The 12,828-nt window shown below is 34.8% G+C and overlaps 3 protein-coding genes across 3 annotated transcripts; 1 reads left to right on the plus strand and 2 right to left on the minus strand.

The window, feature by feature from the left end:
* The first annotated feature begins 5,380 nt into the window (after window positions 1–5,380).
* Window positions 5,381–7,765, plus strand: LOC108808328 (uncharacterized). The gene is made up of 2 exons (XM_056994917.1): window positions 5,381–7,358; window positions 7,461–7,765. The coding sequence occupies exons 1-2, from the start codon at window positions 5,381–5,383 to the stop codon at window positions 7,763–7,765; spliced, it is 2,283 nt and encodes a 760-aa protein (XP_056850897.1).
* Window positions 7,766–9,042: 1,277 nt separating this feature from the next.
* Window positions 9,043–10,847, minus strand: LOC130500168 (uncharacterized). The gene is made up of 5 exons (XM_056994918.1): window positions 10,683–10,847; window positions 10,515–10,583; window positions 9,920–10,318; window positions 9,553–9,811; window positions 9,043–9,482 (listed from the first exon to the last, which is right to left on the minus strand). Exons 1-5 carry the CDS (start codon window positions 10,845–10,847, stop codon window positions 9,043–9,045), a joined length of 1,332 nt encoding a protein of 443 aa, XP_056850898.1.
* LOC130500169 (uncharacterized) lies at window positions 10,460–12,169 on the minus strand. Its single transcript, XM_056994919.1, has 2 exons — window positions 11,300–12,169; window positions 10,460–11,215 (listed from the first exon to the last, which is right to left on the minus strand). The coding sequence occupies exons 1-2, from the start codon at window positions 12,167–12,169 to the stop codon at window positions 11,039–11,041; spliced, it is 1,047 nt and encodes a 348-aa protein (XP_056850899.1). The 3' UTR covers window positions 10,460–11,038.
* Between the last annotated feature and the right edge of the window lie 659 nt (window positions 12,170–12,828).

Below are 12,828 nucleotides of genomic sequence, written 5' to 3' on the forward strand. Positions count from 1 at the left end.
GTCTGATGTCTCAATCCAACATATATGTTCGAATCGAACAAAAACATTTATCGTGGAGTTAACGCTATATAGAGATTCGAGATTGTTAAGCATTTATCTCGAAACCCCACATGCAACAACTATTCTCATACGTGTGCAAGGAAAGATTAGAAGTTGAAATGAATAATCTTGCGCTGCACAAGCCAACAATTTTCATAATACTAATTACGCTCCAAAAATGTTGAACTAATCAGATAAAGAGATCGAGTATATATGGACTGAGATTGGCAACAGAGAATTTTATGTTGAGTACTGGTTGACCTCATGACTTCTTTCCTCTTGCCTCGGATTGTCTGGATTATTTGATTTATAGTATATGGTGAACGTTAGTCCCCACCTTGCTTTTCCATTAGATTGTATTGCCCTGGCCCCTGGGACTGCAGAAGTTTTGGTTAGTCCAGGAAAGTTACCCTAAACCCGAACGAGAACCCAAAAAATGAAACTTGACAGAAATTTACAAAAATCCAAACAGTTACTATTTTCAAAATCAAAAAGGTTGAAACTAAAATGGCACAGAACCTAAAGTGAGTAAATATCCGAATATCCTAAATATTATAAAATATTAAATTATTCTTAGTTTTAATAAATATAAAAATACATTATAAATCAAAAATTATTTTAAAAACCCAAATGATCTAAAAGCGTTTTTTACGTTTTTAACTCAGGATTTCAAGGTTTTTTTTTTGTTTTTCAGTTTTAAATCAGAACCAAAACCGAACTATTTTAATTCGGTTATGTTTCAGATTCTATAAAAATATAAATCTAACCCAGCCCGGCATTACCCAAAACGATTTGAAAAAAAATGTTTGGTTTCTAAACAGCACTTACAGCAACTCCATCGCAGAGTTCGGATGGAGTTTTTATGATTAAAGAAAAATCAAAAGATAAAAAATAAATCGGAAAGAGAAGAAGGAGGAGTTTTTATTTAACGGTTTGTGGACAACATATTAAAACCTTTGGTTCCACTTGTCAGCATATGTGTATAGCTCATGTAATTAACTTACATATACATTTTAATTAATTAAACAAAATTAGTTAAAATAACAATATTTTTTATTAAGTAATCTTTTTTTTAGATCTTAACCTGAATAACTCAAAATCCGAATAACCCGAACAGAAAACCGAAAAAACAAACAGAATGCCCGACATGCGTTTAATGATTGTGTGTCGTGTGGATCGTTTAGCTTTAATGCGTCGTCCCTAAAAAGCCCAAACTGCCTAAAAAGCGTATAACCAAGGAAATGAAACTTATACTAAATGATTCTCTTTATACTTATTTTAGGAGCATTTTTAATAAATAACCTTTGGTTGATGTGTGATTTACACATGGCAGCTCCACAATCACTCTCACCACTTATATATAAAAGTCATTAGTTAACTAGCATAATTACAATATTTGTCATTGGTCATTAGTCTTATATAACCTAACATAATGTATACTAGATTTTGACCCGCGCTTTCACTTTTATGAAATATATTATTTATTTGTAATTATTGAATTTATTTATTTTAATAAAATTTTATTTATAATAAATTCGACACATAGAGTGTCTTTGGTAAACTATGTATTTCTCTAGTTTTATTTTATTCGCTCTTCAATCAACATATTTATTTGGCTTGTTGTTAAAATAAATGATTATAGACTTTGATCTCTGCACCTTCTCGGATGTATATTTTTAAAAATATGATGATATTTGTTTTTCATGTAATTATTAGGGTTTGGCAAAATGAATCCGAGGAACATAACTGATACCAATCCGTAAATATAGTACCAAACCTGAACATAAATTGATTAAATATTCGAATTATTCAAAATTTTGTTAGTTAGAGAACCGAATCGGATCCGAACCGAAGTATTCATGTACCTGAAATTATCTAAAAATAGATTAATATACTTATATATTAATTATTTTTATATTTAACGTATATAAAACATCAAGAATGATACTTTTAAATTGGTTTAAAATACTTGAAAATGTATATAGATAGTCAAAAACAAATATCTGAAATAGTTAAAGTATACTCAAATCACCAAAAATTCTTAAAATAATTATTGATTTCGTATCCAAAATTTTAAATCAAACCAATTGATATGTTAAGCTTATATATTCTAATATATGTTATTTAAATTTATAGGTAATATATTACTTTATTTATAGATTTGAGAAATTTAAAATATATAGTGATTTAAAACTTTAAAAATAATTTAAATAGGTTATCCAAACTCAAACTCGCAAAGATCCGAATCAAACTCAAACAAAAATTTAGAAACATCCTAATAGGACTGAAATCTTTGACCTCGAAAACCCGAAACACAAACCGATCAGAACCAAACCTGTATGGATGTCTGAAAACCCATCCTTAGTCATTATTATATATCGTATAATTTCATCATATAATTAATCGTATTTTATATGTACCATCATATAAGTAATCATATAATTAATAATATTTAATACGTATCATATAAATAATTACATATATTATATTTTAAAAACTTAATATGAAATATAAAAACCCTAATTTGAGTTGGTATTTCAAATTGGGCCTTGTATTGTATTTTTTATATATATATTGACAACATTCTTTTATAACGGACTTAATAACTTAAGCCCATTATTTTTTCTGTTTAATACTACTATTTTTGTTTCCAAACAAATTTTTTTTTTTTAAAAGACTACAATTCATGTTTCCAAACACACCAAATTTTTTAATACTCTTATCCAAGTAACCAAACAAAATGATTTTGTACTTGAGTTTTAATAAGATAGATAATCGTTTGTGCATCTGTGTTTCTACGTGTGTGTGCATTAAATGTTTCAGAAATTACCTTAGTTACTTCAAGTTTATATTCCTCACCCCATCTCTTATGTATATAGTACTATATGTTGTTTGCACGGTTTTCATAATATCAATGTAAAATATGTTTCTACGGTTGTCACAATATATATATTAATACAACATTTGATTCTTTATAAGATACACCAACATTGACATCACTATAAGATTTCACCTACGAAAAACTTCGAATAATATTAAGCGGATGGGAAGTTAGATTTTTATTTTAAAGTAGGTCTAACATATGGTTTTAGGTGCATGAAAAATTATTCTATTAGGCATTCATCTCTCTAATTAATATCGATTTGAATTGGAAAAATTGATCTCTTTCTGGTTTATTTAGTTTATATAAATTAGGCATAAATTAAGCTAAATAATTTGAAATATCAAACCAAATAATAATATTTTCTGTAGATAATGAAGATTTCTCCTATGGAAAACGTTAATTAGTTTTTAAAATTCAATTCATATTCTCATTGGTTTGTTTCGTTGATGCAATTCAAATTATAACATGTGTATGCACTAAAAAACAAACCATGAAACGTATACTTTATATTAATATGATTATATAAATGTATACATGTGTAAATTATATAATGTATACACACAATCTTCAAATCCATATTTATAACTCAAGATAGGAAAAATAATAAATAACTTATAAAAATGACTTCGAAATTGATTAATATATATAATTTACATCAATTCTTCTGTCAATCACCCATTTATAGCTGATTCTCAATTTGAGGAGTCAATCTCGATCTCATTAAGACTGATCGCTTTAAGTTGAATAAAATCTATGGGATGTGGGTATTTCCTATTTTATTGTCGTCAATCACCAAAAATCTGACAAAGAATTTCAATTACTGGTAATTCTGAGATTGCGTTGGTAACCAAATTAGGAAGTCGGATTCCAATTAAGTCGACATATAACTGCAAATTTATATGCGTGGAGAATACTCAAAACTTGGGAGCATTGCATATATAAATAGAAAAATTTATAGCTTCACAATGGTTTCCTTCTCAAAACTACTAAACCACTACAAAAGATTTTATTATGTCTTAAGATTGTAATTATGTGAATAATCTTAATAGGATTGCAAATGAGGAGTTTTGAAGACATTATTCACTGCAGATGTTTTTTTCAATTTTAAATTGTTTTTTATTATATTATGCTGCTCGAGGGTTTTCTTCATTTATTACTTATGTTTTATTTTATTTTAAATTCATATTTTATTTTATATTAGATTTTGTTTATTTTTATGGCTCTTTTTTATTCTCCTCCACCGTATATATGACAAATAAACTAATACATCAACAATTTTTTTAAACAGGCCTAATTTGTTAGTTAAACGTGAAATTTAATCGCAACTTTAATTTTACAATATTTTCCATTTTTCTATGCATTGGACTTTTATAATATCTATTACTTCAAATTAATAATCTATTTTAATCTTTTCACTCCGCGTGGGGTGCGGATTATCACCTTTTAAAATCTCTTCAGCTGGTGATACTATTCACAGCACTATTCAAGACACTATTGACCGATTTTTTTAGAACTTGCTGATCAGCTTGATAATTTCTTATATTTTTTATTCATGGTTTTATTTTTCAATTTCATATGTTTTCTAACTTATATTTATTATTTTAAATGAAAATAAATTTGGACTTATATTATTTTTACATCATAATTTCTTTTGTTAGTTTTTGTTTATACTTATTCATTAAATTATTGGGAGAATTGGCAAAAAGAGACACTTTCAATTTTCTATTGTCAATTTAGGACTTTTCATACTTTGGTCATTTTTTGACTTGTTTTGCCCTTGGTTGATGAGAAAAATAGTAAACATAACTTTAAAAATGTAAAAAAATATGAAAAGTATTGGAAACATATGTATGATAATTTATATGTTTAAATTTATTTTTTTTAGAATAGGGAATCATATTTTATTTTCTCTTCTATCCAAAATAGAATACACATTCCGCTAGTCTGCTTAATACAGAAAACCGAAACTAAGTATAATACATAGATATATCTCAGGTATATAACATAAACTAATGTTTCTTCATCCATCTATCTGAGCTACATTTAGTTACGTCAACATATAGCAGTATGTCTTCAGTGTACCAGTAGATATATAACGATATATATCTTGAACTCTGTGATGTACCTAACTTAGAAATTGTGTCATAGGTTCTTATGCATTTTACCTTATGTGACGCCTAAGGAAGAATAGGGGTTGCACGTGTTGTACTATATTCTGGGTTGGGTATATTACGTATTCTAGGCAAATCCGAAAAAATGGAAACTTCCATTTTCTGTTTTAGAAGTTTCCTAAATCTAACCTAAAAATCTTGGAGAATATTTTCTTGATATCCCACGTTTTCCTCCTCCTCCCACGATCCCCTTCTCTTTGTTTTTTTTGTGTTTATCGCAGCTTTCTCTTCTCTCTTCTCTCTTTCTCTCTTCTCTCTTCTCTCTTTCTCTCTTCTCTCTATCAACATGGTTCTAGTATATGTCAAATCTGGTGAATGGATGTCTAGTTCCAGCGAGGAGTGGAGTTTCGTGGTAGACAAAGACAGGCGTGGTCGAATGGTGACATTAGATGCTACAACTCTGTTGGAGCGGCTCAAGATCATGGTGTGTGAGGATTATGGCGTGGAACCTAATTCTGTTAATGTTGAGTTGAGTTATGAGATGGTGAATCAGAGAGGGAATCCTCCCATTATCATCAGCAATGATCGACAAGTAGCTAACTTTATGGGCTATGCGAAGAAGGGTTTAGGTCCTACCTTGTGTGTCACGTTCTCTAGTAGTGGTGTGAATCAAAAGGAACGAGTCAACATCGATTTGAATAAGGAGCCGTGTGATTCAAGTAATATTGAGGATGAGGAAGTTCCTGAAATAAATCCAGCAGACTTTGTCAAAGCGTCAAAGGAGCCTTGTGATACAAGGAATGAGCAAGTCGCTGGGGATGGTTGTGGTGACGAAAATGGAGACAGTGAAAACAAGAGTTTTCAAATCCTTACTGAAAAGGATGGTAAATCTTTGCGCCCAGATTTTGTGAAGAAGGATCAAATTTTCAGAAGTAAAATGGTTCTTAAAGCAACAATGGAGATTTGGGCGATGAAGCATCATTTTGATTACACTGTTAACAAATCTACTAGAAAGTGGTGGTACATTCGATGTAAGGATAGATTGTGCAACTGGGCTGTGCGTGCAGGATGTCTGGACGGGTCTACATACTTCATGATCAACAAGTGCGAGGGAAGACATACATGTGCTCCTTCGAAGAGAAGCAAGTTTGGGAAAACAGCATCGGCAAGAACAATTGGGAGTCTGATACAACATCGATTTGATGATTCAAATGAAGGCCCAAAATCAAACGAGATCCTTCAATTTATGAGAATGGAGCACAGTGTTGAGATCACTTATTCGCACGCTTGGGAAGCTCATGAGTTTGCAATAGCAGCTGTTAGAGGTATACCAGATGAAAGTTATGCTAAAATACCTAAATATTTGCATATGATCAAAGAAGCTAATCCTGGTATGCATACTCACTATGAAACTGTTGACGATGGGAGATTCTTGTATCTATTTATGTCGTTTGGGCAATCAGTTAGAGGATTCTACAATACAATGCGTAGGGTGATCGTTGTAGATGGAACGTTTCTGAAAAATAAATACAAAGGAGTTCTACTTGTTGCTACTGCTGTTGATGGTAACTATAATCTGTATCCGTTAGCATTTGGAGTTGTTGATTCAGAGAATGATGATTCATGGGGGTGGTTCTTCAGACAATTGAAAGAGGTTGTTGCTGACTCACACGACTTAGCTTTTGTTTCGGATAGAAATTCATCAATCGCTAAAGCTATTGCCACTGTCTACCCTCGATCAGCACATGGAATTTGCATTCACCACTTGCTGACCAATGTGGTTAAACATTTTAAGGAGAAGGGGTTGACTGCCTTGGTCGAACAAGCTTCAAAGGCATATAGGTACACTGAATTTCAGGAACGTATCACCGAAATTTTTGATATGAATCCTGAGCTCGGAAGATATCTACGGGAGGCTGATGTGCGAAAATGGGCTCGTTCTGTCTTCCCTGGTTCCAGGTATGACATTAGGACCACAAACCCCGCAGAATCCATAAATTCACTTCTGAAAATACCTAGAAAATATCCGGTTATTCCTTTACTGGATAGTATAAGAGAATTCATGACTCGATGGTTCTACGAGCGTCGCCTGTTAAGCTCTAAACATCTTGATCCTTTAACCGTTAAGGCGGGAAAAAAGATTGATAGGAGAATTGTGAAGGCAAAAGGATTTCAGGTTTACAAGATTGACAACTTCAGATCGCTTGTGAAAGGAGACAAGTATGATTGTCATGTTGATTTGCGAAGAAGAACATGCACATGTGGGAAGTACGATATAGGAAAAATGCCTTGCAGACACGTCATTCCTGCAATTTATTCACGAGGTATAGAAGTATAAACACATGAACTTAGGACCAATTTAATGTTTTTTGGGAGCTTGAGACCTATTTATTTACCTTATTTATTTATCCAAATTTTTTACGCAGGAAGGGAAGTACACAGTTTTACTGATGATGTATACACCACTGCAACGTGGAGAAAAGCCTATGAGGAGTCCATTAATCCAATAGCAGTCCCAGAGTCTGACTGGAATGTCCCAGCAAAGGTTAAAAGTAAAAAGGTGTTGCCACCAGATTCAAGAAAGAATGCTGGTCGACCCGTGAAGAGAAGGTATGAAACAGTAGAAGACAAGATTAAAGCTTCTCAAGGATCAAGCAAGAATAAAAAGCACAAGTGCAGCCGTTGTGGTAACGAAGGACACAAGAGGGGAACTTGCGATTTACCCATTTAGCTTTTATGTGTGTTCTGTTTTTTTTCTTATTTCCCTTGAGACAGATGGATCTTTGATTTAGAAAAAAGTTGACAATTTGTTTATGACAATCTCGTATTTCGCCCAATATTGGTTCTGTTAGATGTTTATCACCAACAAAGAAGAAGCAACATAGTGTAGAACTTATTTCACAAAATAAAACAGAACAAATTAAGGTCGCACATGACCATCATGCATAGTTAAAGTAGATGAAGATCATCACCAAACAACACAGAAACAAAGCTTTTAGGATCCTTAACTCGCTAATGCATTTGATGGTCTTCTCTTGGCAACGTGAAACAACATCTTCCATCTCAACAATTTTACTCTCATGGCATTTCAGCCTCGTCTCACAAGCTTGCATTGATCTCTGAATCTCGGAAGTGTCGACGAGCAGCACGTCAAACAGTTCCTGGAAATCTTCAACCTCCTCAACAACTGACTCATCAGTCCACTTGAACAGATGGGTTTTGTCCTTCATCAAAAACATCCAACAGTTAGTAAGATTAAAACGAGGACACATATCTATAAGTACACGACTTACCATCTCAGATCCCATCGGACAACAATGGAATAATCTTCTCGGATTTTTCAATGTTTTCGAAGTGAAACGACTCACTTTCTCACCGCACTTGCATCTCGTGGGAATTCCACGTTGTCTCTCGAGTCGATCTGTTGAATAGGATGAAGAATTGACCGAAGACATTATTCACTCGATCTCCAGTTTTTCGCCTCTGTATTTCTCTCTCTCGATGAAGAATGAGGAAGAAAAATAGAGTAGGTCAAAAATTTAGCCAAAACGACGCCGTTTCATACTCCTATAAGGTGTACTATATCTAAGGCATATCAAAAAAAATAAGAAAAAACCCACAAAATCATCATCGACAATGTAGATCAGAGTTTGGTTAGGAGTTGTTAGTGTTAAGAGTTTGGTTAGTGTTAAGAGTTTGGTTAGGAGTTGTTCACGGGTTATGGTTTAGAGTTTTTTTAGGGTATATTTAGGTTATCATCTTATGATTTACTAAGGTTAAGGGTTTATTTAGGGTTTAGGGTTTATTTAGGGTTTAGGGTTTATTTAGGAAAAAACAATAATTAGACACATGTTCCATAAAAAATCATAACCATAACCCCTGTTATAATGGTCAGATAAATCCGCCAAAATAGAATTTTCGCACATGTTCCTAAATACATTAAAAAGCTAGAGTTTTACCACACAGAGTTTTACCACATAATTATAGCCTAAAAAAAGCAAAAAAAAATCAGTCTTCTTCAAGGTCAAAGACCTCAGACCTCTCCCATGCTGAAGGCACATATTGAGTCATAACCTCAGCGAAAATGGGATCTTGGGTAGCCTCCCATAATTCCACACCAATCTTTTGTCTGCAACCCTGGTTGATTTCGTCATCCACTAAGCTGATGTCGACACCAAGCAGTAGGCACTCCAAGTGTTTGAGTGCGTATACACCGCAATCACAACATGACTTGTTCAATCTCTTCTTCATAGGGACTTCCACAATAGTATATGGTGACAGGAGTTGCTTCTTCTGTCTATCAGGTGGTGCAACGGCCTTCACTATCCTAGGAATCATGTGAGCAAACTTCTCAAGGAATTGCTTATTCTTATTCCTTCTCCCACCGCAATCAAAAGCTTCCACTTTTCTTTCAATGATGTTTACGGTGACAGCAATCCAGTGATTACCTGCAATGGACATAAGTAAATTTAAGATCAGAAAAGAGAACATGGAAGTGTAGAGGACAAAGTTGATTACCGTTCACAAACAACGGAAAGTATAGACGATCAATATCAACGCCCCAAACTAGATTAGTCCGCCCATGAGACGGAAGTTCTCCTCTCCCGTAACCAAGAAGAAACTCAGGCAATTGGTAAGATTTCTTGTCAGGGTGGAACACATTGTATGCGGCGTTGAGTTGGAGGTTGAAAATAGCGGACATGAAAGCAACACGGGTTGGGCCCCAACGTCCCAAAGATGTGTTAACTCGCCATATAAACATATAAGCATCCATTTCCTGAACATTGAAAATTTAAATAAACTCAGCACCGAGGAAGATATATCCATCAAATTAGCAAAAGAAAGAAATCATTACGTCGTTTCCAAGCCATTTTCCAGCACATACTATCCTTGTAGCTACAGTCGAATTGAAGATTGTAGGACCAATTTGCAAAGGTATGGGATTCATAGACCATTGCGTGAATCTGTCCCATGATTCTTCAGAGAAATAATACAGTTGCGACTCAGGAGAATCATCTTGTGGCAATGGTGTATCACTAAGCTGAGGTCCTTTGCCATTTCCTTTAGACCATTTCTTCCACTGTGACGGAGGTGGTGTCTTGTCTTTAGCTTGTGAACCTCGCGCTGTAGTCATTGGAGTCCACCAATCTTCTTCCTTATCTGTCTGAGATGGATCAACTTCGGGCACATGCGAAGCCTGAGAAAGATTTTCAACGCCTTGAGTACCTATCCCTCGAAAGATATCATCATCTTGACTGAATTTAACTGGACTCGCAAATGCTTCCTGTAAAACACAATGGCAAGACACTTACATAAATATCTTAGTACAAGTTCACCACCATTACATAACAACACAAAAATAACACCACATATCCATCACATTAATAAACCATTACATAAATATCTTAGTACAAGTTCACAACCATTACAAAAATTTCAAACAAGACACTTACACATCAAGCACACATCCAAACCGAGACCTTATAAAACACAACAAAATCCAGGCCGATATCATATAAGACAATAACACAAACAGACACCGAAACCATCTAATAAACAAGAGAAAAAAACATTGCAGAGATTGGCGAAGATTAGAGTTTCTTTATCCCTCGTGTGGACCTCCTCAACGGTGGTTGGCTCGTTGTTGCCTTGGACGGTGAAGGCCCTCCATGCTCAACTTCAACGCTTGCTTCTTTTCGGGAAGCAATGAGGTCCGACTTCATTTGCTCAAATGTCTCGGACATCTGTTTCTGTAGCCTCTTTTCCATTGCAGAAAAGTTGTCTTCAAACAACTGTGTCACGAAAGCTTTCATGTCTTCGTTAAAAGGCGCTTGCGTTGGTGCACTAGAGAGAACCTTATGCTTCCTTTTTTCCATACCACGATCAGGGACCCTCTTCTTACCCCTTCTTGATGTAGAGCTTAGGTTATTTGATCCTTGTGGAGTCTCGAACTCTTCCTCACTCTCAGCTGCTTCAACATTCGATGGTGCGTCATCATTAAGATCTAAAGAAACCTCAGTTTCTTCAAATTCCAAATATGCTCACTGAAGTCATGCTTAGCTCGTATCAACTCCATCACAACATTGATCCTGTCATCCTCGACATCATCATCTCTGCGAAATTCCTGACTTTGGATTACAACCATATTCCCTTCCCATGAGATGTATGGGTAGCTGACATCCTACACAAGAAAAGTTATGAAAGTTAGATCCTAAAAACTCATTTCAAGCCGCATGGAAGAGTCATTTTAAATACAAAAAATTACCTCTGCTGTAAAGATTTGCTCCAGCCTATTGATCTCATCATATGAAACCTTTGCAGCTCCCCTCCAGTTGATGCATCTAGGACCATTAGCAAAGCTTTTGTCCAGTTTCTTTCCACAAAGCTTCCCAATCTTTGGTACAGCTTCCATAGCCCAAATCTGCAAGGCGTAGGAGAATCCATCTAACACATAACTTGTTGTCTTCTCCTTAAGTTTGTGACGGTTTTTGGCTATCGAACTGCAGAGAAGGTCGTAAGCCGCAACTCCCCAAGGATACTTCCGAAACTTCTCGAGATCCATGACCAGTGTGATGTATTTGAGGGGTATATTGGCCTTCTCATCTCTCGCCAAAACCACACAGAGAATGATGGCCAAGTAGATCAGTCTAATGCGATCTGCATTCTTCCACTTCATCACAACTACCTTGTCCTTATTCCACAAGTTGAAGAGTGTAATGGATTCATCTTTCCTCTTCAAGACCTTGCTCCAGAAACCACCGTCATATGCATAGTCTTCTAAGTCAATCTTAAGTGAAAGACTAGTCCTGCACTCAAACCCGGTCACTGCGTGGAACTCTTGGAGTGAAAATCGATGTGGCCTTCGCGCGAAAACAAACCACAGCTCGTGCATCATGTAAGTCAGAAACTCCCTGCACAAGATGCTGTGTATCACTCTCGCGGAGTAGCCAAGACCATTCTCATGAAGCTTGAAAACCTGAGAGAAAAACGGATCTTTCTTCACATCAGCAAACTCCTTTGGTATCCACTTCTCGAACTTCTTGATAATGTAGTCGATCCTGCAGTTGTTATTGATCTGAGTTACTTGGGGCTCGTCGCCCTCATTAAAAATCCTCTTTGGTAGCTCCTCAGACATGTCTACAAGGCATGAAAAAATTGTTAGTTCAACATGTAAAAATTATCAACATCATCAGACAAATAATGAGAGGAAAATAAACACAATCAAAGAACAAAAACTCTACATAACAATTGAACAAAAGCTACACAGATATATAAACAATCTGCCAAGAACCAAAGCTACGATTCTTTATATGTCACTCGGACAACAATATCTCAACAATCGGACAACAACGAGTACAAGATGTCAAGTGAAGAACAAAACCGAAGAACAAACCCGAGGAACAAAGTTCAATCAAAGTTGTCAAGTGGTGTCAAGTTGTGTACTAGATGATTAATTAACCCGAGCAACAAAGTTCAATCAAAGACATCAAAACAACAATTGAGATATAAGCAATCGGACAACAACAAGTATTCAAGTGAAAAAATTTCCATCAAAGAGAGTAGGCAAATCGCAAATCAAAGACAAGTCCTTTAAAATTGATTTTTCTTTCCCTCAAATAATATTAACTAACCCGAAGACAAATCCGGACAAACAAAAAAATCGAAGTTGTGTGAAAGATACTAGGCAAATCGCAAATCGTGTAAGATGAGAAAGAAAAGAAGTAATCAAATACCTTGTGAGTTGGAAGACTCGGATTTTCTCTTCATTGATAACAGATGAAGAAGAAGACCACA

The sequence above is a fragment of the Raphanus sativus genome, chromosome 9 (genome assembly GCF_000801105.2).
Source record: "Raphanus sativus cultivar WK10039 chromosome 9, ASM80110v3, whole genome shotgun sequence".
NCBI lineage: Eukaryota > Viridiplantae > Streptophyta > Magnoliopsida > Brassicales > Brassicaceae > Raphanus > Raphanus sativus.

Excerpts from the sequence above, each read along its gene's own strand:
- LOC130500169 (XM_056994919.1), bottom strand. The coding sequence starts at position 12,169 with ATGTCTGAGGAGCTACCAAAGAGGATTTTTAATGAGGGCGACGAGCCC. Across the intron at positions 11,216-11,299 it reads AGCAAATCTTTACAGCAGAG|GATGTCAGCTACCCATACAT; the intron begins GTAATTTTTTGT and ends TTTCTTGTGTAG.
- LOC108808328 (XM_056994917.1), top strand. The coding sequence starts at position 5,381 with ATGGTTCTAGTATATGTCAAATCTGGTGAATGGATGTCTAGTTCCAGC. Across the intron at positions 7,359-7,460 it reads TCCTGCAATTTATTCACGAG|GAAGGGAAGTACACAGTTTT; the intron begins GTATAGAAGTAT and ends TTTTTTACGCAG.
- LOC130500168 (XM_056994918.1), bottom strand. The coding sequence starts at position 10,847 with ATGAAAGCTTTCGTGACACAGTTGTTTGAAGACAACTTTTCTGCAATG. Across the intron at positions 10,319-10,514 it reads ATTTTGTTGTGTTTTATAAG|GAAGCATTTGCGAGTCCAGT; the intron begins GTCTCGGTTTGG and ends TGTGTTTTACAG. Across the intron at positions 9,812-9,919 it reads CGACTGTAGCTACAAGGATA|GAAATGGATGCTTATATGTT; the intron begins GTATGTGCTGGA and ends TTCAATGTTCAG.